The 26,020-nt window shown below is 45.5% G+C and overlaps 1 protein-coding gene across 2 annotated transcripts in view; it reads left to right on the top strand.

Moving 5' to 3' along the window:
• GRID1 (glutamate ionotropic receptor delta type subunit 1) overlaps positions 1-26,020 on the top strand; it is a 699,728-nt gene that overhangs the window by 456,707 nt on the left and 217,001 nt on the right. For both annotated transcript variants that reach the window (XM_043596765.1, XM_043596766.1), the window contains exons 6-8: positions 9,299-9,469; positions 22,488-22,649; positions 24,141-24,260. In XM_043596765.1, the coding sequence (XP_043452700.1) occupies positions 9,299-9,469; positions 22,488-22,649; positions 24,141-24,260 (453 nt within the window). The remainder of the gene's footprint in view (positions 1-9,298; positions 9,470-22,487; positions 22,650-24,140; positions 24,261-26,020) is intronic.

Raw genomic sequence — 26,020 nt, 5'->3', positions numbered from 1 at the left:
CTGTGTGGAAGTGAGGAGGAAGCAGAGGAATCTGAAAGACATGAAAACTCCCAATTTTTCTGTTGATGTTTCCTCATCGTTTTTGTTCTTCCCATAGTTAGCAACAAGGGGCACTTTCAAAACCATTATTGGCTTTGGTATTGCCTGTTCCTCAGCTTTTTGGGGTCAAGGCCTTTTTGAAAATTGAATACAGCTCATGGGCTTTCTCCACAGGAAAATTCACACATACTTGTATGCTTAACATTTTTTTGGAATGGCAGCCCCCCCCCCCCCCGCCACCCCCAGCCCCAAGCAGCCAGAGGCCCTGGCTAGAGACACAGGTTGTATCTGAATGGAGGCAATCAGGTCTCATTTGGTTCCTTATTGTGCCCTCTATGAAGGACAATTTTGCTTTCAATCAGTGAATTAAGTAATGCCTTCTGAGAGGATGTGAGGATTGGTTTTTCTTTCGAATTTGTCAGACTTTTCTTTAGTCTTACCTCTTTGTACAAGGAGATGTGTGGAGGTTTCCTGATAATTTACTTGCCTCCAAATGAAGATAGTCTAGGTTTCAGTGTGCATGTTCAGGACAAAATTAGAGGCAGTGAATATTTTATTATTCAGTCTCACATTTTATTGTGTTCATAGAAATCTTCCTTTAAGTATGCTACAAGGCATAAGAGTCTTTCTTCCCCACTGATAACTTGAAGAATGGGGTGTTCACTGGCAATTCTATCCCTGTTTTCTTCCTCTGCTTGTTTTAGCTGTTACAATGTTTTTGTTATCAAACTACAAATATTTCTTACATTGAAAAAAGATTCAGCGATCTTTGCCATCGCTCTCTTCCAACCCCATAGTCAGCATGTGCTCTAGCTTCAGCATTTCAGCTCTGTCTAAAGATGGTCCATTTGCAACAACCCTAGTCCAAGATGCCATCATCTTTCACAGAGATGATCTCTTGAGTGAGCAATATTGATGAGAGACGATTTATGGGGGGAAGCTATTAGGTTGCAGGAGGGCAAGGTAACAGTAATTTAGGGAAATGTTTCTGGAGCAAGACACAAAATATTAATTTTGGACCTGCAGAATATTTACCTTTTTGCATGCACAATGGGAGATGATTGAAGAATACAATTGGGATTTGAGCAAATGGAGAAGATTGCATGTGCTTCTCTTGGGTCCCTCAGAAATGGCTCTCCTTCCAATATTAATGACAAAGAACTTAGAGAAAGGCAGTCAAATGAAGTAAATAGAAATTGTAGCATGATAACTGAGGTTTAGTTAATCATACGGCCAAAACATATGAGGAGTTTGGGAGGTGGGTGTGTGTCCCAGGAAAAGGGTGGAGTCATTCTTCTAAGAAAAGAAAATTCTGTATAAAAGGATTAGTAGTATTTAGCCTGAATGATGCCCCCAAATGGAAAAGAACTAGAAAAGCAGGGTATAATATACTTTAAAAGTATTTTGAAATGGATCGCTTAGCAGTCAAAAGTAATGTCCACAGAGGACTAATATGAGGTGAAAATTGAAACTTTGGGAAATACATGAGCTTCAAATTTAGTTTTGGCCTTGAATCTATTGGTCAAACTGCAGAAACCTTGAACGTTTATTTTTCTGGCTGTTTGGGGGCACAAAACACATGAGATCAGTGTAAGAACCAATCAGATGTGGGGCTAATGAGAGATTTCCTCATAAAGCTAGAAACTTAGATCCTTGGTATACAGGCTAACTAGAAATGAACTCACTGCACAGAAGGGAATAGCAAGGAAATGTTCTCTCTTGACTTTGGAGTTGCATGATGGGAATGAATTTTCTTGACAATTGATGAGTCCCATGTGAGTTTGTGACCCAAGTCATACCACCTGTGGTGCCTAATGAAGCTCTGAGGAAGGTTTAATAATAAATTCAATGGCTGTAGATCAGTAGTGCTCTAACCTTAGTAGATTAGGTTGTAGAAGTGAATGCAAATAAAGTAATGTGAATTCCAGTCAGACTTCAAGGAATTCATAAGGAAGTTCTAAGGAAACTAAGAGTACACACAAGAGAAGGAAAGAAAGAAAAAAAGAAAAAGAGAGAGAAAGAGAGAAGGAAGGAAAGAGGAATATAGAGACAAAGGAAAGAAAGAAGGAAACAAACCACCATGAGTGAGAGCCAGGGAGGAGAAAAGGACAGTTTAATCAGATCTCAAATAACTTTAGATATTATAACTATCTGACATAGACTATTAAGTAAGAATGCTGAAATATGTTTAAAAATAGATGCTGGAAACATAAGCAAGGAATAAAAGCTATTTAAAAATGAGGCAGAATTGAAAAATAAACAGTTTCAGTAAATTAAAAAAACTAATAGTTGATGTTAAAAAATGTGAAGGATGAATTAACTATCAAAGTGGACACATACGTAGAGAGAATTGGTGAACTGGAAAATGTGAAGACATTATTTAGAAGACATACCAGAGATACAAAGAGATGGAAAATATGAAAGGGAGATATAGACACATGGAAGATAGAATGATAATATTGGATTTCTAGAAGGAAATAGGAAATGATGGGGAAGAAATAATATGAAAGGATATTATGGTCAAGAATTCTCAGGAATTATTGACAGAAACTAAACCCCAGATCTAGGAATCCTAAGGATAAAAATAAAAGTAAAACATCCATGCCTAGAGACGTCATTAGACAGAGAAAAATCTAGAAAGCATCCAGAGAGAAAACACAGGTCTTCTTCAAAGAAATGGCAGTTTAAATGGATTCCTAATGTCTGGAGTTAGTGGGCTGAATAATGGCTCCCAAAGATATCCAGGGCCTAAATCCCTGGAAATTGTGTGTTACCTTACATGGCAGAAGAGATTTTGCAGAAGTGTTTAAATTAATGATCTTGAGGTAGAGAGATTATCTTGGATTATCTGAGTGGGTCCTAAATGCAATTTCAAGTGTCCTTATAAAAGGAGGCATGGGGAGATTTAAGAATACAGAAGAGAAGGCAATTGGTCACAGAGGAAGAGGCTGGAGTGATGTGGCCACAGGCCAAGCACTGCTGGAAGCCATTAGAAGCTGTGGAAGGCAGGGAACCGTCTCTTGTAGAGCCTCTGGAAGGAGCACATCCCTGCCAACATCTGATACCGGCCCAGTGAAACGGATTTTGGACTTCTAGCCTTCAGAACTGTGTAGAATAAAATTCTGTTGTTCTGAGCTGCTAAGTCTATGATAATTTGGTATTACAACCATAGGAAACAGACATAGTGGACAAAAATGGAAGGCAGATGATAGTGTCATATGAAATTCAGAGTGCTAAGAGAAACTAGTAATCAACTGTGATTTTTATCTTTCAAGAGTGAGATTACAAAAGGTATTTTCCAGCAAATAAAAACTAAGTTTATCACTAACAAACCGACATTAAAGGAAATTCTAAAAGTAATGGGAAATTAATAGGAATTATATGTAATAGGAAGGCATAAAGAAAGAATTAAAATGCTGGATATTATTATCACATTAGTCCGGATGATGGTGATTGGAAAGAAATGTTGAAGAGAAGAGAATAAAAATACTGTTTAGCCTCATGCTTTGTTCAGTATGCATTTAAAAATATCTAAGATAACCAAGAAAAAAATAATATAGAGAACAAAACTTCCAAAAGAGGGTAAAATAATGAAAATAGGGGAAAAATCATTCTAAGGGGAAGTAAAAAAACACACAAAAAAGAAACAATAAGATGTAATGTAAATAATATGGTACAAATCAATGTAAATGTATAGATAATCATAGTCCAATACAAATGGATTGAGATTTCTACTAAAAAGTCAAAGATGGATGTAAAAAACATGTAGTATATTTTGTTTATAATAGTCTCCAACTTAAGTGTGAGACAGAGAAAGATGGATGATGGCAAAGAGGCGGAAGACGTTAGAGCAGGCAGCTCGTACCAAAATAAAACTGGTGTCACTGTATTAATATTGGACACAATACAGTAGGAGGCAAGATGAATTACTAGAAATAAAGAGGATATCTAAATAATGATAAAAGATTCAATTCAGCAAGGAGTTATAGTTCTCCACTTATGCATAACTAATAAAACACTGAGAATATGTTTTTTGAATTTTTGAAAATATAGGCTGAATACAGAAAGAAATAGACTAATTCCTAGTCTAATGGACCTAAAAGTAGACCACAGAAACCAACAACAGCAGGACAGTTAATGCACATGAAACATTCATGCAGACTGACCACGTGATAAGCCATAGAGCAAAAGTTCAATACATTTTAAAAGATTAGCTTCAAACAGTCCATGTTCTCAGGGCACAATGCATTTAAATTAGAAATCAATAGGATGATAGTAAAAAGAATACCCTAATGTTTGGAAAATTTTGAAAAATCCCTAGTAAATTACTTATGGGCCAAAAATATATCAAAATGGGATTTTAAAATGAGTGATACAATTTGTATGTATAATTTATGGGACACAGCTAAAGCAATGTTTGGATGTAGATTTATTGTCTTAACCACTTTATTAGAAAAGAAAAAAACGTGTAAGATTCCACAGCCGAGCTGCATACCTTAACAGTTGGAGAAATAACACCTAATAAATCCAAAGAAACTAGAAAAATAATAGAGTGGAAATTAATGAAACAGAAGACTAACACATAAAAAAGTATCAGTTAAGTCAAAACTTACCTTTTAAAAAGTATTTATAAAATAAACTTCTGTCATCAGAGGAAGAGAGGGCACAAATAAGTATTGTTAGCAATGGATGGGAGCACATGGCTTTGGATACATTAGAGAGTGAAGAAGTAGAGAGACATTGTGAACAACATATGCCAATCAACTGGAAAGTTTAGACAACATAGCTGAATTTTTAGAAGAAAACATGACTAAGGACAGAAGGAAAAATGAGCAAAATCCCTATATACAAAAGGAAAGTTAATGAGTAATAAAGCATCTTCCTACAAAGAACATCAGGTTAGATGAGTTTATAGGCCAATTCTACTAAATGTTCTAGAAACTGGAGAAGATAATTATAACATGTGACAAAGAATTATCTGGAATTAAAAAAAAAAAGTTCCCATGAATCCATATGCAAGAGACCCAATCCAATGGAAATTGGACAAAAACACAAATACAAGAAAAGAAACACAAATAATTCATAAACATATGAAAGATATTTAATATTATTAAGAATTAGGGAAGTAGAAATCAAAATCCAATGATGCACCAATTCATACTCACCAGGATGACAAATATTAGGAAGTCCTACAATAATGTCAGGTGCAGGGAAGGGTGCAGGAAATCTCTTTACCAGACATGATTATAAATTGGTACAATAACTTTGGAGATTTGATATTACTATGTAAATTTGAACATATTTATGTTCTCCTATTGAGGAATTCTAATTTTAGGTATATATCCTAGAGAAATTCTCATACAAGTCACCAACACACGTGCACAAGGAAAACGTGCACAGAAGCTTTGTAGTAGCAAACGGACACAAATGTTCCAATGGTAAGCAACGCTCGGGTGGATTAATGGTGACAGAGGCATACAGGGCAGTAGGGTACAGCTAAGAAAACGATGAAACTAAGCTGTACCCATTGCCATGAACAGATTAGGAAAATGTTAAACCAGTGGGTTTTAAATGTTTGTTGAGTATTGGAATTATCTGGAGAGCTCACAGAGAAAACAGAAAACTTTGCTGGGTGAAGAATGGGACCTGCATTTTATCAAGTTCCTGAGGTGATGCAGATACACAACAAAGTTTGAGAACCAATTGTGTCAAAACACAATCACAAGGGACCTGCAGGTGGTTTAGTTTGCACAAAGCTAAACAAAAATGTATAAGACAAAGTTATACATTATTTGGGCTATACACAGAACTCATCGCATGACAAAGTTAGCTGCTGGTAAGGAGGAAGAGGTAAGCATTTGGGGGGAGGGATCCAAACAAGATGCAGGGTATACTTCATTTCTTAGTTTGGCAGAAGGCACACTGATCATTTGATTATTCATACTTAATATATGTAATGTTTGTGCCTAAGATATATTTCGCAGTGTAAACTTACAAAGTCATAAAACAAAAGCAAGATTTATTTTGAGCCTGTGCACCCCAGTAGGCATCTGGGTATGACACATTATTGCTGCTACTGCAGACTTGCTGACTTTAGTGAGGGTAGTGGAGGTCACACAGTATATATATACACATTGTCTTTCTTCTGCGGCTCATCACCAGCACTTTCTGGAAGGAATGTTTAACTGGGACAAAGAGAAAGTTTGTTCTCCAGGTGGGTTGTATAAAGTGACTGTGTGGATAGCCTTCTGCATCCATAGGAAGGCCCAGAGGTTGGATGTCTTCACATGGGTCCAGAGGCTGGCCCACTGTGGAGGCTGGGTGCAGGAAGTGAGTGAACCCCTGTCTGTACTCTGTTGGTACACAGTGGTACCAACAGCACGGGAGAGAGCGTGACACAGAGCTCCTGGAATTGACAGATGGTGTAGGGTTGGAATTCTCCGAGGGGAGGGACACATCCTTGGGAGAAGAGGTGACTCTTTTCATTGCCCTCAAGGGACCTGAGGGAGTTGCTTCTGTTCTTGTTCTTTTACCTGCACTTCTTACATTCTGATGGCAACTATCTCTGTGTTGGACACTAAGAATAGGCCCAGAAGGATGGGGAGGCAGGGAGGAGTACACTGGAAGATGGTGTGTGTGCTTTGACCCAGAGGGGGTGGATGAGAACTGGGCCATAGAAGATGGGGTCTGCAGAGATCCTCATTGATGCAGCTAATGGGTTGGGTTGAACTGTGCCAAGTTTGTAAGGATTTCTGGGCAGGAAGAATGGAGAAAGAACAGTATAGAGACCACAGCAGCTGGGAGCAGGAGCAAAGTCCCCCACCCCATTATGTTGGGGCTGCCCTTGGCTCACTTAGCCACTCACCCCTGATTCTGCCGCAGGTTGCCAGGGAAGATGATGGGCGTGCTTTCCAGAAAGGTATTGTGTACCCTGTAAGTCAGACTCCCTACAGAGTTGCAGGGTCCCGCTTGGGGTGCAGTGTCACTGACCTACCAGGAAGTTGAGAGTGCAGGAGAGGTTCAATAAAAGAGCCTCTACAATGGCTCTGCAATCAATGAGTATGTGAGAAAAACAAAAGGTATGTGACTCCCCGTTTCCTCTCCAAGGTGTGCAGGCTCTGATTAACCCTCTTATGCATAGTTCAAATTATGTTCTTCCTGACCTCATGGTTTTTTTAGTTAAAAACAATTTCCTCCCCCAATCTTCTGTATTCCTTCTCCAAGTAGAGCTAACTGGCCCATCGTTGCCCTTTCATACAGTCCTACATACTGTTCGATCAGAATGTGATTTCCCTCACCCCACTGTTGGATGCTCAGGGCAGGGGACCTGTTAGCAAGGCAGCTATGAGCAGAGTGCAAACATCCTGCTCAACTATAGTCTGTGTTCTGTTTCCTGAAGCCTAGCTGGTTCTGGGCCCATCTCACCTTTGCACTTTCCCCCACCTCTGGGCTGTTGGTCCCAATCCAACAAGATTATCTTCCCTGAAATAGTCTTTGGTCTGAAATACAAAGTTTAGTAGTTTAAACCCAGATTTACTTGAATTCTTTTGAGATTACTGCATTTCCACATCCTTGGGAACTATATCTATCGATCATTCTAAAAGGATATGACTCTCAATGTCTTACTTTCTCCCAGATCCAGCATGTTGTTTCAACTGGCCAGTCTTCATGCTTATGTCAGGTTCCTAAGAGAGTTTCTGGAACAGAGACTTTACCCCAGTTCACCCATCAACATTCTTGTTTAAGTGATTTGAACCCTCCCCATCACTAATTTCTAACCTTATTACCTCCACTTATACCAGTTCATTGCCTCAAAGCTAGAATGTGTCATCTGTAAGGAGGAAGATTTAAGACCTATTTTAAAACATGGATATTCACAGTTCAAATTTTGACTTGCAACCAACCACTGATTTAGCCATCCCTTTTGAGAGACAATAAACAAGAACTTTTCTTAACCTGACTCCACCTCTAAAACCCTTTATTAGTGTTAGTTTGTATTTTTTGTCATTCCTGTGTTGCTCCTAGCCTTGAAGCAGTTCTAATTCCTTCTTGTCTTATATCATTGTATGGCAAGCAGCCACAGGGTTTTGAAATGGAAATCTGAGTGTAGCTGCTTTGTACCTAAACTTTGCCAGAGCTCCTCACTGCCCTTAGCTGGGTCTACTCTCCCTTCCCCCACATCTGGCCCTGAACAGGAGCTTGAGGGTTGCGTCTGACCACTGCACCTTTCTGCCCTAGGCACTCACATGCCCTGCTGCCGCTCCAGGAACCCGGTGCCACAGGGTGTCACTCGCTGCCTCTGTCTTCAGCAGCACTGCCACCGACTCAGCTCTGAACTGCCCCTTCCCTCTACATATACTTCTGAGCACTTTGCCTAACAAGTTCATCTTTCAGGTTCAGCTTCAGTGCTAATTCCTCATCGAAGCCTCGTTCTGGAAGGAGCTCCCTGTGGCCAGCTGCCTTTACTATTTCCATGCTTGAAAGTGCTCAGTGAAAATGGGATAGTAATAGGATGTACCTCCTAGAATTCCTGAAATTGTTGTGAGCACCAAATGAGATAATGTGTGTAAAGAGCTTAGCAGACATCTAACATGGAAGCACAATGGGTTTCCTGTGCCCCTAGATTTCTTTATTGCAGCACTCAGCCTATTTCATGCTACGAAAACCTTGAGCTTTACTGGGTGGGATTAGGCCTGACTCATTCAAGGCTGTGTCCCCAGTACTTAGTACAGAACAAACCACACAGGAGATGTTGGGCAGATTTTGTGCAATGAATGAGTGAATGAATGAGTGGATATATTTTCAAAATTTGTATGTGGATCTTAAAAAGCAAAGCTAATCATTAAACAGTTAAGGGAAACTCATGGCATTTTGGTCAGTTTTGTCTGAGAAAACCAGTTTTGTTTCTCTCAGGGAGATGACCCCCAACAGGAAGTTTAGCTTTTACTTCCAACTGATGCCTACCATGACATTGACAGCATGGGTTCTTCAGAGATGGACCCTATAGAAGCTAACGCACTGGTGGCTTGGCCACAGACATCTTTTTCTGGTCTTCAGGACAGCTGTTGAGTAATTCTGTGTGTATTTGAGGGTTAGCAAGTACTATTTTAAAATAACCTATTAATGAACTGTGTGACGTGGGCCCAGTCCCTTGACCCCTTTGTCTATTTAGGCTGTTGGCCATTGATACCTCCTGATGGGCCTTTTGCAGGCGCAGTTTGTGAGTCTATGGTAAGCATGGGTCTGATTATCTTCCCAGGAAATCAGCGACCCAGAGATCCTGGATCTGGTGCACAGCGCCCTTGGCAGGATGACTGTGGTCCGGCAGATCTTCCCATCTGCAAAGGACAACCAGAGATGCATGAGGAACAACCACCGCATCTCCTCCCTGCTCTGTGACCCCCAGGAAGGCTACCTCCAGATGCTGCAGGTCAGTGCTCACCTGTCAAGCTCCCTCCAGAAGGGAGTCTCACTCATGCCCTTGGCCTGCCGCAGGTAACGGGCAAAGATGTGCCACAGCTTCAGCTGAGCACTGTTGCCCACCAACTTTAATTACTGGAACCCTGTCATTTGCTGAAATTGAAACCAGTCAACTGGGCAGTGCCTCTGAGCCGCATTAGCAGGCAATTATGCCTATTGTCAGCAGACGGGCCATATGAGCTCACTGGGTGCCTCTTGTATTTAAAAGTTACATGTTCGGGGAGTAAAGACATTACTGTCTCTCAGGCTTCTGCGCTGACTACTTTGTGGGTGATGGGTTCGTCTGGCAGGATTGGAGATGGAGCCTTCCTGTGGGGAGTCAGCATTTTGAACCTGTTTTAGGGTCTTCCCTGTAGAAAGTCAGTAATACAAACATAGCTCTTGTGAAACAACTAGGGAGTGTCCCAGCTCATCTGCTGAGTGCTAAGGTGTAGGCCAACCAGGACATTCCTGGAGTCCCAGCTGAGTGGGGGGAGGCCCGAGGGCAGGACCATGACATGCCTAGCTCTTGTACTCCATCCAACACAACAGGTACAGAGTGCTTCCGGTTAGTGCTTCTACCACACCTGATGCCATACATGCAATCAGTGTTAGCTTCTCCTGGGGCCAGGGAGTAGGATGGCGAGTTGTGTACCTATTGTGAGAGGTCGTTTTCCCTCTGGATGTTTGAGGATAGCAATGAAACACAGTGGAGACTGCCCATTGGCAGCTCAGAATCCACTTCTCCATTAAGACTTCCATGCATAAGGAAACTTTTGCTTGATGCTTGGTGGGAGACACATAACAGAAGGAAATTTCTCCCAGTTGGGTTTGCAGAAATTACCCAGAAGTTTGTGCATGTGATATGCTTGCCATTCAGCATTTGAAACTAGTTATACCTTCTTTACCCAGCCAGGCATGACGAGTGGAAATCAGGTTTCAGGACAGAGATATGCTGTATTTACCACCTGAGTATCTGTTGCATCCCAGGACATTTTGGTATTAACCTTATCAGGAGGCACACATTTTGGGGAGGGGGATTATTAGAATCTCTGGAGTGGTCTGGGTACATGTGTAATTTGCCAAAGCGTCAAATCCATTCTATAATCTTATGTTTGGGGAGGGGGAAGGGAAACATGCCCTAAAAGATGGTAAACACTAGAAATATGTTCTTGGTTGAGGGGGGAATGTAGCAGACACAGATTTTAGCTGGAGTAGTTCCCACTACCCCCATGTCCACTGCCCCCAGGAGCCACCACAACGTCTGGGGTCTTTCTAACATGGTGAAGGATTGATTGGCCAAGAGAGCGGACCAAGGCCCCTGCATGCCCGAGAGTCCTGGGCATGTGGGTCAGGGGTGGAAGGTGCTTAATGCAAGATTTTATATGTTTGGATGCTGCTGGTCTGCTCTCCATTCTTCCTTTTTTGGACCTTGGAAGAAGAGGTCAGGACCAAGTAAGTCCCCTTCACTGGGCCTCTGCATTTATCTCTGCACTCTCGACATGGATGGAAGCAGAGTGAGATGATTGACTCCAGTCAGTGTGTGCCCATCCCTGTATCCTCGCCTGGGGCAGGAGGGTGCGGGGACCCCGACCCTAGGAGGGTCTTACTCCCAGGCGTGGTCTCCCCTTGATGGGCTTCATCCCTCTCCAGCCTTGTCCCTGCTCCACGCCACTGCCGCATCAATTTTTCCCAGTTCTTGCCTGGTCACTGCACTCTTTCTACTTGAGGAGAGCAGGAGGGGCCCCTTTCCACTGCACAAGTATGTGTTGTATAGGTTGTGGGTGGTGGGAGAATGGAAGTTCTTCTTATTAAGGCCTATGATTGCCTATTTTTTCACGGACTAAAATGTGGGCTCTTTGGTGGCATACTAGATACTCTAGATGCAAAGCATGTGTCCAGGAGGACAGGAGAGAAAAGAAGACCGGCAGGCTGGATGAGGAATCTGGCGGAGAGCATACTAACATGGCCCACAGCTGTGAAGAGGGTAAACAAAGGCACAGCTCCGAGGTGTGTGTGTGGCTGGTTATCATCAAATATGGTAAATGCAATATCACACCTGGAACCCTGGCCACCCTACCTCCCTCTGTCTGTTCCTGCTGATACCCAGGCACTCCATCAAGAGCAAGATGGAAGAGTGACATCAGAGACATCTTGTGGTGGTGGAAGCGACAGCAGTGGTAGTAGCAGGAGTGGTGTTAGTAGTAGCAACAGTAGTAATAACAGCAGGAGTAGTAATAGTGGTGCAGTAACAATACTGGTAGTAATAGCAGTAGCAGCAATAATAGTAAGAGTAGCAGCAGCACAGCAGCAGCAGCTCAAGAGCCATACTGTGTGGGTTCAAATCCCAGGAACTCTAGTAACTAACGAAATATTTATTATTTACTTGTCATTTGTGCCTCCATTTCCTGTCCCGTAAATTGGAATGTAAAGTGTCTACCCCCTAGGGACATAATAAAAATTAAGTGAGGGAATGTATAGAAAGCATTTAGAATAAGACTGACCTATTCATGTCATTACAGAGGAGGTGGTCAGGTATGTTCGGGGTTTCCAGCAAACATGGTCTCATTTAAAAAAAGAAAATTTTTAATCTTTATTTATTTTGAGAGAGAGAGACAGAGCATGAGCGGGGGAGGGGCAGAGAGAGAGGGAGACACAGAATCCGAAGCAGGCTCCAGGCCCTGAGCTGTCAGCACAGAGCCCGACGCGGGGCTCAAACTCACAAACTGTGAGATCATGACCTGAGCCGAAGTCGGACACTTAAACGACTGAGCCACCCAGGCACCCCTCATTTTTTTTTTAATTTTGTAAGGTATAATCCACTTGTCTTCCTGAGCATGATCTTTAAAATTTATTTATTTATTTTGTGAGAGAGAGGGAGAGAGAGAGAACCCCTGGAGGTAGGGCAGAGAGAGAAGGGGACAGAGGCTCCAAAGCACTGATAGCAGAGAGACGAGACCGATGCGGCACTTGAACTCGTGAACCGCGAGATCATGACTAGAGGCTAAGTCAGAGCTTAACTGACTGAGCCACCCAGGCACCCCCCCCCCCCCCCCCCCCGAGCATGCTCTGTAAGAGCAACACAGCAGGTAGGAGAGTGTTTCCTTTGGGTCTAGACCCATATCGCAGGCCTTGTGTACTGCTTTCTGTCCACACCACTCCTGCAGGCACTCAGGCAGAGCTGCCTTTTGTGGGAGAGGAGAGGCCATGTCTGGGGAGACCCATTGAGCCCTTTTTACAAGACTCTGCTCATTGGAGACCCTCAGTAAGGACTGATGGGGTGGATCTGTTAATAATACAGATCTTAACACAAGTTAAATTGTCTCTAGAAGTCTCTTTATATATATTTATATAAATGAAAAACTTTATGAAAGGAATCTCCATCTCCATTTGTTGCCTCGGCCTCGAGAAGGGGTGTGGTGAGAGGAAAATACATGGATTTACTTTACTCACCCCGCCCAACAACCATTTGGGCAGCTCCTAGATTCATCTCATTTATAAGCCATTCTCTTCGAGTTTCCCAAGTAGCTATTACCACTTCTTTATTTCTTAATGACAGTATAGAAGACAAACTAATTTCTACTAGCCTCTAGCTGTGAGATTTATCGAGAAGACTCTAACATGTTTAGAACAACTAACTCAAGAAAAAATAAAACATTTGTGTCATGGATTATTAACTTTGTCTTGATGAAATTAATGAAGATCCTTTGGGAAGTGGAGCTCTCAAGTCCATCTTTTAGTTCTTCCCCCGGACAGCTGCTCTTGGGATGATAATTCTGGGTTAGATGTTTTCAGGAGAACCATCAAGAATGGGGAGTTTTTACAAGATCGTCCATCTCTTGGCTTCTCCACTGCACTGGTCTCAGAAACTCCATCTTCTTCTATTAGTCCTGTGGTCAGAGCTTTCTGTGCTCCAGAGCCAACCAAGCACTATTATAGCAAATCAATTTGATTCCTATTTAGTACAAAGTCCCTTGGAGGAAAAATACCAAAATAAGTGACTTGTAGTAGCTCCAAAAGCTTTGCATTTGCCGGTGTGCTGTTGTTTATTTTCCCCTACAAAGCACTGTCTCATTTGGGTATTTCTCATTCTTGTTCTCTTGACAAGTTGGTTTAGAGCTTGTCTGACTCAGCCAGTAATAAAAGTGATAACCAGTCTGGAAGAACCTTGAGACTTTGCTAAGATTTCACGGGCAGCCTTGCTGAGAGGAGAATCTGTAAAGCACTCGGTCTTCAGAACTGCCCTGTCCAGTGACTTCAGGGCTGCAACAGACATATTGTCACATTGTCATGTCATTTCTATTCAAATGGGCTTCCAAAGGGGGACAGACAACTGATAGAAGTTGTGTTGTCTGGTCACCATGGAGCCTGATCCTTGAATTAAGCTGTGGGGGCTAATGTGGTATTATTATAAAATGCTCCCTCGGGTTGGAATTTCCCTCTTTGTGAATTTCTAAATTGTTGAATGGCTTGATAGATGGAATAATTCTTCCCTTGCTCAGTCTACTAAAACATGTGGAACCCCCCCCTTTCCACATGCCCCTATTTCGTTAGGGCTTTCTGTATTCTTCTCTGGCTACAAGTTGTTTGTCAGCCTGCCAGTAGAATCCTTTTCTCTGGAGTAGCAGCGGGCCACTTGCTATCTTGGACTTTATGTCACTTTCACTGGTTTCCTTTTTTACCCTAAACACCCTGGTGGAATATGTAGCAACAGTCATGAAGCATAACGGGAGCATGGCGGGGCACGATCCTCAATGCCTTTGTCAGAGACAATTGCGCAGGTGGTCTCTCTGGCTGCAGTCGGTTGCTGTTCTGGCCACAGATGTCCACATGCACATTTGGAGGCCAGAGAGCCTCAGGTATGGACAAATGCCCTTCCCCACTCTGCCTTCCATCCCCTTGGATTCACCGATGAGCAGAGAGCCCCAGTTCCTTTGCCCTCTGCCACCATCTGCTCCCTCGCCAGGCCTGGCTGTGGTGCCCTGTCTCAGGATGGGCAGGCTGGCAGCAGTCTGGCAGAAAGGCCTCGCCTGGGGATGGATTTCTCAAGCTGCGACATCTGGGCGTCAGCTTGTCCTCCCAGCTGGACCCTCTGCCGGCTGTTTGTCTGACTTTGCTGGTTGACCAGAGCCTGTCTGAGGATCTGGTCGGAGGTCAGTTCCTGCTGTTTGCCCCTGTGAGGTCTCCCTGAACAGTCCACTTGGCTTGATTAATGATGGAGGGAAGAGAAAACTGGGCTCTTTAGAAGCCTGGAGGAAGTGCAGACTTCCTTAATGAAAACATTTCTTATGTTTCTATCTTTGGTGTGGGGTGGATAATGGTCTGGTGTTGAGATGCAGCTGGCTCGCGTGGCTGTGACCCTGGCCTGCCATTCATCTTCCTTTGCCTTCAAGCATGATTCTTCCCCTGATAATGTGGCTGCACAGCAAATATCCTGGGCCCTGGAGTATAATGGAGACACGGCTGGAGCACCCTCACACTTACTACAGGGAAACATGCACGGAGCACTGGGAAGTCAGGCAGCTGGCTCCACGACGGGGCCATTGTCCTTTGGGGGCCTGTCTCTTCCAGTCTGATGGAGGTGGACACAAGTCTTGGCCTGCAGGGTCCAGATAGGATCTGAAGAGTATAGGTCTCCTTAGCATATTTCATGAGTGGGGTGGGGGGGGGGGGCTTATCTTTTCATTACTCCTGGTCCTAATGCTGCTTCTGGGGACTCATGTAAGTAAACAGATCATCCAGCCTTCTCATGGGGCTGCCTGCAAATTAGGGTTGACTCAGATGTGAAACCAGCACCTTTCCTGGCTTTGCCTACAAATCTAAGTCTTGAATATGCTGTCACATATGGTAAGAGTCAGGGTAGGGTATTGGCATTGCAGTGGCACAGACAGCCTGTGATGTCCTCAGTCCTTTCCTGCTGAGGAATGTTCTCTGATGGTCCCCTCCCCCCAGGACCTCACACTCTCTTTCCTGCTGACTTTTCTATGCATCCTCTATTTTCTTCCTCTGGGTCTTGACTCCAAAGTAAATTCTCCTTATTTTTTCACGAAGATAAACGTAACAATCTTTCTGGTAGCCTTTGCCCCTGCTAACACAGGAATATAAAATATAACTATATAAAATATAATTACTGATGTAGTGGGGATTCTGGTGCCAACTCTTAAAAGAATAAAATCTGTTTTTCCATATCCAAGGTCCTCAGTTGGCTTCATGGGATTGGTCTTTGATCATTGGGCAGCCAAGAGGTCTACCTGGGTCTCTCAAGGGCTGCAAGCCCCAATCAAGGCCTCCTGGCCAAATTCTCTCCTCTACCTCTGAGAAATGTGTCCTCACCTTTCCCATTTCCCTTCCAAAGACCCACTTCCTGCACAGATTATTGGCTTTGGAAATACAAGTTTGCTAGGATACTTCCATCTCCTGGAAATGCAGACCCCAGATTCTGATTGGAGATGGACACTTCCCCACGGAATATATTGGTCCAGAGCTCCTATACCCTTTTCTCAGCATGGCTTGTATCCTCCATCAATGATATTATTTTTTTTTAATGTTTATTATTTTTGAGAGAGAGACAGAGAGACAGAGTGTGAGCAGGGGAGGGGCAGAGAGAGGAGAAGACAGAGAATTTGAAGCAGGCTCCTGGTTCTGAGCTGTCATCACGAAGCCTGACTCCAGGCTCGAACTCACGGACTGTGAGATCATGATCTGAGCCAAAGTCAGATGCTTAACCAATTGAGCCACCCAGGTGCCCCCTCCATCAGTTGTATTCTGAGAAGCATTCTTTTTGCAAATACCTTGGTATATCTTTACTTTGGTGTTCTTTTTCCTAAAAACAGATTTAAATCTATTCATTCAGCATTCATTAATTCCACAAACCCTCATTATGCACTGATTATGTGACAGTTCCTATGTTAGACATTCAAAAATGCTCTCTCTCTTAATTCCCACAAGCTCTGCATAAATGGGGAAGTTTCATCTCTATTCCATAGCAGGTACCCGTTAGGAAGAATGGCATATACAAAAGCCCAGGGGCCCAGGAGAACAGGGACAGAGTTCAGTGTGTCTGAGGCTAGAGGTGGGAGGTGGGAAATGTTGGGAATTCAGTCAGAAAGGGGGATAGCTGCCAGGGTGCCGAGGACCAGGGTGTGGCCTTTGGAGATGTGACAGGGCAGGATGTGCATCCAGGAAAGACAACTCTGTGCAGGGGTGGGGGAGGGCCCAAGGCTGGGAGACAAGGTAACCAGTAGTTACTCTTTCCTCAGGGAGAAATGAGGGCACTTGAATCACACTGTGGTTGTAGGAGATGACCACACAGACAGGACATAAGGAAGCTTCCTTGGGATTGAAGCCCCTAAGCCTGGGCAAGGGGCAGGTGACAGGGCAGAGTACAGAGCATGGTGCTTCCCACAGGGCTGGGCTGGAGCTGCCCCTGTTCTAGCCCTGCCTGCCTGCCTCCCTCTTTTTCCTGCACACCTGGGTGGTCTCCTGTGGTTGAGCCAGCCCTGCAGGACACATGTCAGACTTTCAACTGCAATGGGCCAAGCCACCTCCCTTTCAGGAGCCTGAGTCAGGCATAGTGAGGCCCCCACTCTGGGCCTTCCGATATTGGAACCTTTTACAGAACACCCCAGAGGCAGAGGAGTGGCTTTTCCCATAAAGGGATGCTCTGCAGCGCCTCAGCCCTTGCAGACCTGAAAGGTCTGGCTCAGGCCAGGGGGCTATGGCAGCTGTGACGGGGCTGCTGGGGCCAGGAGGAGACCAGGGACATGTGTCCAGGTGAGCAGTGTGCAGGCAGAACTGGGGATATAATGCTCAGGGGGATCTTTGCTCAGTCTTCCCAGCCACAAGCTACAAATCCAGATACAACTCCTGCTCCTCCTTGAAAAGCATTCAGGCCAAGGGGCATTGGGGAAGAGGGTGAGTGGTGTTGGCAGATACAAGTTCTTTTCCCAGTGGTTCTGAGGCTTTTGTGTCCCAGACTCATGCTGGGCTCAGAGATGGGGCACCTTGGAGGAGCTCTCAGACCATCCACATTGAAGTCAGGAGCCTGTGTAGGTCTTGTATTCCCCCTTCCATTTCTTCCTGTTTCTTCTCCCTCCTAAAATAAAGCTGCACACAAAGAAGTTAGGACAGTACTTGGCACGCATGAGTACTACCATCCCGCAGTTCTCAGGGGAATTATTCAGGGCCACCCCTCCAGGGTGCACCTCTCCAGGGCTGCTGATCACATTGTATTTTCTTGTCATCAAGGTGAGTCTTAAGCATTAAATGACTTGTTCAACATCACTCTGCATGAATGCAAGTGGAGATTCAATTCACTAATTCAATAAGCATTTATTGAGCACCTGCTGTCTCCATGCACTGGAGGAGGAATAGCAGTGAGCAGAGCTGGCCCAGGCTGGGATGAATCCAAAACTCTTGCTCATCCTGCAAGGCCACCCGGCTAAGCTGCACACTCAGTACAGTAAGAGTTGTGCTGTACGGCAGTGAAAGAGGGATCAGGCATACACCTCTAAGGTGGCTAACTGAACCAGCTGGGTTCCATTCTAGCTCTGTCCCCACTCAGAATGGAGGCTCCAGCCTCAGACCCCTTGCCTGGCTGTGGCTTTTGTCTGCCTCTGACTTTATATTGTCTGACCTGGTCCCAGGTCATTTGCTTTGCATCCAGGTCTTTATTCTGCCATGCCCTTGGCCTCAAACCTTGGTCTGTCTTCTTTTCAGGTCTACTTTCACCTGAAATGTCTTTTTTTTTTTTTTTTTTTTTTGGTTCCTTGTCACTTTTGTGCTGCAATGTCCCTAGGCCAGCCAGAGGGGATGAGGGTTTAAATAGTGACAGTATCAGCTCTGCTTGTCTGTCTGCTCTGAATGAACTGTGCTGTGTCTTACCTGAGAAGTGAGGGAAAAGAGGCAAGCATTCCCTCAAACCAGGCCCCTTTTCTCTGCCCCTGTGGCCTGGGGCTCCCAGCTTGGGCTGTTAGCCCCTTGAACCTGACATTGAGTGAGTGTTCATACAGTTGGGAGCCTCTCTCCTTCCAGACCACTCTTGACTCAGGCGCTGGTCGTGACCATGCCCTGATGCTGGTCTCCACCCACCCACCCTGAGAAAAGGCTTGCCTTATATTTATCAGGACCCAGACAGAGCCCCAAGCAGAGGCTGCTTTTCTACTATCTGCTCTTGATCTTTTCCCCTAAAGGTTCCGTCTCCAGTCTCCAGACAACCAGACTGTGAGGGTAGTGCTCTCCCTTTGCATCCCCACACATGTCTTCTCAGTGTGAGGATGCTGAAGTTGAACAGCAGAGATAGGGCCACAGATCAACACAGGGTGTTAGTGTCTGCCCACAGCAGGGAGAAGTACTGATGTAGCATCTTATCAGGAGAAGGGACAGGAGTGAGAGAAGGTGGAGCTCCAAGTGGGGATCGAGAAGACATTTTGAGCAGGATGTAAATGAGAAGCAAGATGCTGTTTGAACAAAGGAGGTTCTCTGCCAAGTCAAAGTGGAGGTGCCCAATCTCTTCTTCCTACTGTTTTCTCTTTTGGGGAACCGAGATCAGTGTGTATCCTCTTAGCAGGAGATCCATCCATCCATCCATCCATCCATCCATCCACCCATCCATCTCCCCCTCTATCCTTCCATCCATCCATCCATCCATCTACCCACCCATCCACCCATCCATCTCCCCCTCTATCCTTCCATCCATCCACTCCTCCTCCCTTTCACCTACCTATCCTCATTCATCTATTCATTTAGCCTTCCATCCATCCATCCATCCATCCATCCATCCATCAAACATATATTAAACACCACCTGTATGCTTTTGTTGGTGCTGGATGCTGTGTTTAGAGATAGTAAGAAAAAAGTTGTATACATACATACATTATGTACACACACACACACACACACACACACGTTTCATTTATAAAAGTTATATACAAGTTATATGAATATATACATATTTATATAAAAGTTGCATATATGCATGTTTGAGATATATATATATGTGTGTGTGTGTGTGTGTGTGTATATATATATATATATATATATATATATATTTCCAGATACATATATCTATCTGGAAAAGAACATTGCTAAAGACTTTGAACTGAAAGCTTGTTCCTTTGAACTAAAATGTGTTCATCCTTCCCAGCAGACATACTTGTGGGAAGGCTGAGGGCTTCCTTTGGCCTTTCTGAGTCACATCCTGTTTTTGCCTCTTCATTGCCAGCCTCTTTGCATTCATTCATTTGTTAAGTACCTTAATTCCTTGTGAATAGAAGTGCTGGAGGCAAAAAGGGATTCCTTTGGGTGCTGGTCTGGGTCACAACTGGGGCTGTGCTGTTCCAAGTGGCCTAAAACAACATCTCCATTATGAGTTTGTATTCCAGAGGGGAGGTGGACTTGTCAAAAATAATTTTGCAGTGGTAGGGGCTCCTGAGGGTTGAGGATTTGACAAGCACAGAGAGTGGGTTAGTCCTTCTCAGGAGGGAAATGCTTGCTCAGGGCTTGAGCAGCGAGAGGTACGGTTCTACCCTGGTGTTGCCTATAGGGCAGGAGGTCAATTCTTCGTGATGGCAGTGACTTCTCTCTGCTGTCAGGTAAGCACACGTGTATTTCAGGGCCCCGGAAAATGTCACCAGGCACCAAAATACTTGGAGGCCTTGGTTAAGTCAGCGGTGCTCGGGTGTCCCAGGCACACTCCTGCCACATCTGCAACATTGCTGTCCATCCTCCACCCATTTCTTATGAAGGCCTTAGTGGCATACATCCCTGTGTCCACTGTAAGGAAATGGGTTGAAGGTGGATAAGGCAGGGCTCTGTAGGAATGGGCAGGACACAGGGACACCCACAGAAGAAGTAGTCAGCTCTGCTTGACATGGTGTAGCAGAAATGCCCCTGAGGGTTGGTTAGCATGAGTTACTGGACAGTTGTGATGGAGCAGATGGTTTTGATGTCCAGTACCAGCTCTCTTAGCCCATCTCTGATTTCACTTGTAGAAAACGGTCCATGCTACCCAAGCTCTTGCCTGGGGCTGTGCTTTGGGAGCACCCAGTCCAAGACAGGTGAGGAAAGAAACTGCAGGTGGAGAATAAGGCACGTAGATACTGGGGTGTGAGGGCCATACTGGGGAGTGGTGAGGGGTAAGGTTGGAAGGCAGCAGGGGTTCTTCCTGCAGACCAAGGATCTTATTTGATTCTCCCAGGAGTCCTAAGAGGTTGACACATTTTCCTATTTATATCCAGTGATTTTGTTTTTCTGAAATATTTTTAGCAGACACCTTGCTGCTTAGGTGTGCAGAGAATCATCCCCTTGACCCACTTTGGCTGATGGTTGTTTGTGCACCAGTTACCCAGGAGGGACCACACACCTGAACAAGGGTGGACATTACCTCCTACCCATGCCCTCCCCTGACTCTCCTACCTTTGTGCTTCATGACACCTCCCTTGGAGGAGAGGGATAGTGTGCAGGTAACATCTGAGAACAGGGCTGCCTTCCACCCTACAGAGGACTCTTGATGGGCCCCTGAGAAGGCAGGTGCTGGTGTTCAGGTTCATCTGGATCAGGGTCTTGAACTGTAGTCAGAAGGATGAGCTGGACCTGTCCCATCCCTGGATACCAGGGCTCTTGTACAGCTCTCCTCACCAGTGTACCAGCTTTTCCCTTGCTATCATGCTCTCAAGAGCTCTGAGATGGGCTTTGTTTCTTCTATGAGCCATCTCTACTTAGCAGTTAAGCAGAGGGATAGTTCTCATATGTGCACAGTTGAAATTCCCAAACGTATCCCCTGGCTGGCAGTGATGCCGCTGCAGAGCAGGCTCTGTGTCCTCAGATATTCTATAACCACAAGCTGCCAGTGTCACTCAGGCCATCATTGACCCCAGGCCTTTCTGGGGATCAGAGCAGTCTTTCCAAGGCACATATCTGATTTCTGGGCACAGATCCCACCAATGGCATCCTTCTCCCTAAAGTCACCTATGTTGTTACTCCTTAGCATGGCCCATGAGGCTCAACATGGCTAGATCCCTGATCCCTACCTCCCCCTTGATCCCACTTCATCTCTACTGTACCCATTAATACAGATATTTGGCACTGTTTTCAATCCATCTACCCCAAGGCTTGGCCAACTGTAGTCTTCAGCTCAATCCAGCTTACTGCCTATTTTTTAAAATAAAGATTTATTGGCACATCCTTTGTTACATACTGTCTTTGGTTGCTTTTCTGCAGTAAGAGCAGAGCTGAGCATTGCAAAAGAGACTATAAGGTCCACAAAGTCTAAAATCTTTCATATCTGATCACTGCTGGTGGACCCTGCCCTATCTGACCCCACTCCTTTGTACCTTCATGCCTTTGCATAATTCTGCCTCCCTGTAATGCTCTCTACCCTTTATCCTACTAATCCTTCTAGACCAAGCTTTCTGTCTATCCTTCCCTCCATCCTGTGTTATGTGAGCAGGATGCCCCATTCCAGTCTTGCACAAAGCCTGGGTGCAAGTCTCAACCATGGTGATGACCATGCTGGTTCTCATGATGTACAGATCCACTTCCCACTCTAGTTCCTGAATCAGGGCTAGTTCTTATTCTGCTTAAGACTCCAGTGCCTGGCCAGGTTTTTGTTTTTTTTGTTTAAAAAAATTTTTTTAACGTTTATTTATTTTTGAGACAGAGACAGAGTGTGAATGGGAGAGGGACAGAGAGAGAGGGAGACACAGAATCAGAAGCAGGCTCCAGGCTCTGAGCTGTCAGCACAGAGCCCGATGTGGGGCTTGAACTCACAAACTGCGAGATCATGACCTGAACCAAAGTTGGTCGCTTAACCAACTGAGCCACCCAGGTGCCCCAAGGTTTTAGAATGAACAACTAAAAGCTAGAGGATTGTGGTATAGATACTGGCACCACTTGTTAGTGTTGGCATCCTGGATCACCCAAGGCCTCTGCTGCTCCCCTTCTCTGAAAATGCATCAGTGGAAAGGGTTTCACCGCCTTTGTGTTTGCAGATCTCCAACCTCTACCTGTATGACAGTGTCCTGATGCTGGCCAATGCCTTCCACCGGAAGCTGGAGGACCGGAAGTGGCATAGCATGGCGAGCCTGAACTGTATACGCAAGTCCACCAAGCCATGGAATGGAGGAAGGTCCATGCTGGACACGATCAAAAAGGTGTGTGTAAGGGGACACCCATTGGGCTAAGGCTGAAGACAGGTCCTTCCTTGCATGCACATGTGTGCAGACACACACAGACACACATACACACACATACACACACACACACACACCCTTGAGCAGGTGGTCTGAAACTGAGCTCTTTGTGTGGTTGTCCCTGCAGGCCCCCCACAGACCTCCCTCCTTGCCACTCTTCCTTTCCCAGCATTTAGGGCTGGTGAGTTGGGCTTCATAGATTTATTATTATTGTTTTCTCTGTTTTCTACAAAAAGATTGGACTTTAGAGTTGCTTAAGCAACCAATGGAGGCAACTGCCCAGCTCCGGTGAGCCAGATACCCTACCATGCAGGTGGCCACTATTCACGAGGGGCTGTCTCAGTATGCAGTACACGTGCTGATCACTAAGGCTTTAGCTTGTGTGTGTTCGTGTGTGTGCACATGTGTTCTGCATTATGACCTGTCGCACACACTCAGGCACGACACCAAGTTGGAAGGCTGAATTTGAAGTGAATTGGGTAATCCATAGAAGACTTGTTAGAGTGAATTGGCTTTCAGAGGCTTCAAAAGAGCATTTAGGGAAATCTATAGTGCTAGGAATTGTAGTCACAATAAATTGTGTGCACTGTCAATAGCAGTGAACGTATTCCGGTGTTGGTTGAATCTATTGCAGCCTGAGCCAGAGCTGGGGCCCCTCTTTGGCCAGCTCAGGATCTGGGACTCTCCCAGCTCATGGTCTATGGGAGAACAAGGCTGGATGGAACTGCCACCCTAGGGAGGGGGTGGGTTGAAGGGAGAGGGGGTTTGCCATAGGCTCCCTCAGCCCCTCTGCCACCTGCTTCTACAGAACCCACTGAATGGCCTGAGAAGGGGGCAGGGCTTGCACACCCACCACAGACAGTCTGTGCCAGACACTGTGCTTTGTACACATTTTATCCTTCGGCCCTTGCAGGCCCTGTGATGTGGATCTAATTAACTTCAGGCTGGAGATGATGGGAGATGGCTTGCCCAAGGTGACACAGGTGGCAAAGCCAGGACTTGAGCTGGTGTTGGCCTTTAGTGCTCATGCTTTGCTGCCCAAAGGCTCTGTTGACCTTTGACTTTTCTTTTGGCTCAGGCTAAGGTGACCCATGGAGCAGGATGCACGGGAAGACTGTGAGCTCCAGGAGGGTGGAGACAGAACTGTCACTTTTTGACCTTATAGCAAGCACGATATGTGGCACAGAGCATGTGCTCTAATCATACTGACCACCTGAATATCACGTGCAAGCCTTAGGGATTTCCCCTGTGAGCAGCAGTCTAGGAAGTGTCAATCTTGCTCTGCGGCTATAGGACTGCTAGCAGCCTGGTCCTCATTTTATAGCCTGTCTGGTGCTTCCTCAAGATCTTGATTGTCCCCTTCTTGGTGACTACTTCCTTCCCTTCTTTGTCTTTGGGACTCTATCCCTTCCATCCATATTTTCCTCAATGGGTTTTCCTTCTCTCCTGCAGGGCCACATCACTGGCCTCACAGGGGTGATGGAGTTTCGGGAGGACAGCTCGAATCCCTACGTCCAGTTTGAAATCCTCGGCACAACCTATAGTGAGACCTTTGGCAAAGACATGCGGAAGGTAAGCATCAGGGCACCCTTCTCCCTCTCCTCCTGTGGCTGGGTCACTGGCTCTGTGTTCTGAGCAGGTGTTAACCAGCACAAAAATCCCCTCTTCCTGTCTCTCTCTGATGCTGCTGCCATTGATGCTGGTGTTTATGGGGCACAGTGTGGAGAAGGCTAAGAGTAGTTTTCAGCCAGGAAGTTCTGCTAATACAGTCTCTGAGTACAGCAGGGCCCCTGGCACCACCTGGTCTCACTGCTTGGCCCTGGATGGCCAACCATGCAGGCCTAGGCTGAGGCTGGAAGGGATAATGTATTTTCCCCAGAGTGGCCAAAATTAGCCCAACCGGAGGGACAGGTGTAACTGTGGCTGAGGCAGGAGTCTGCTGTTACGGCCAGCTCCCCCCCAGATCTAAGAACAGGAAAATGAGCCACGAGGAGTGTGGGAAGCAGGGAGCAGTGGAGCCCAGTGGAGGGAGATGGGAGAGGCAGATAAGCTACATAGCTCAGGGTGGGGTTAGGCTACTTTATTTGGTGCTAATGCAAGTGTCTGGCCTGGGGTCTCTTTCTGGTGATACTTTGCCTTTTTCTCTCTCCTCCTGTGGGAGATTTTCAGGGCTGAAGACTCGGGGGTGAGGAAGGTAGCCTTTCCTCAGAGTTGGAACCCCAAAGTTAAGGGGAGGCTTGTGAAGTCAAGAGTCTGGTAGGTATTAGGACCAAGAAGTCAATGTAGCAAGAAAGGTATTGGAACAGTTATCCAAGAACTTCAGATGTGGTCATTGTGAGCCAGTGTGGGGCTGATGATGGGGTTGCAGGTAAAGGCCTGTGGCTGGCTGCCCAGGGCCAGGTCACCCAGCTGGCTTAGATGCACTCCTAGGAATGGTCCTCATAGAAGGCCCAGTGTTTGTTGGGCCATTAACTAGTTGGCATACACTCGGGCACAGGCTCATATAGTCACACACACATATATTTCTATACACTTGAAAGGAAGACATCTCTACTAATTAGTGCCCAAAAGATGAATAGGGCATAGTGAGCTCTCTTCAGGGCAGGATAAACCCTTGGCAATGAGCCCTCTAGCCTGGCCTCCAGCATTAGCTGGGGGTGGTGGAGGGGCAGGAAAGGCTAACGTGCTGTTGGGATATTGAGAATCTGGGTGAGGGGATTCTTTGGCTGTGCTCTTTGAGGAGCAGGTAGAAGGATGCATGTATGGAATGGTGGTGGGTGTAAGGGCTAGAGGACATGCTGGGGATGGTCATCACCACCAAGAGACTGGGATGGCTGGGGGTCCATATGTGATGTGGGAGTTGGGGGGTTTCAGCCCATCTTACGACAGAAAGTGGAGTCATAGGTTGGTCATTTAAATAATAAGAGGTTCAATAATTGGTCATGGTGCAACAGTGACAAACATGGTTTGATGATATTTTTGAGCTCAGAGGTTTGTTTGTGCCATCGTAAAGTGAGTTGGCTACTATGGTGTGATAACCCTGGAGGACCAAGGTGTGATGTGCAATGTCAAGGGCATCAGGGGTGGCTTGTGATGTCTACTAGGGATGCCCAAAGCTGTGAGGCTTGGTTGGGGCCAGGGATGGGTGGTCAGCATTGGTCTGGGTCATTCATGATGGCAACAGAAGTTGGCTTGTGTTAGGACTTCCACCTGGTGAGGAGAAACCAGCATCGGGGAGCCCTTTTAGTCACTCTGTTACAACACGGTCTTGAAGAGTGTAGCTACCTGCTGAAGCGACTGTTCACATCTGCTACCATACGTGCCTTCATCCC

The sequence above is a fragment of the Prionailurus bengalensis genome, chromosome D2, assembly GCF_016509475.1.
Source record: "Prionailurus bengalensis isolate Pbe53 chromosome D2, Fcat_Pben_1.1_paternal_pri, whole genome shotgun sequence".
Taxonomy (NCBI): domain Eukaryota; kingdom Metazoa; phylum Chordata; class Mammalia; order Carnivora; family Felidae; genus Prionailurus; species Prionailurus bengalensis.
Note: the sequence above shows the minus strand (reverse complement) of the source record. Positions and strands in the feature narration are given on the sequence as shown.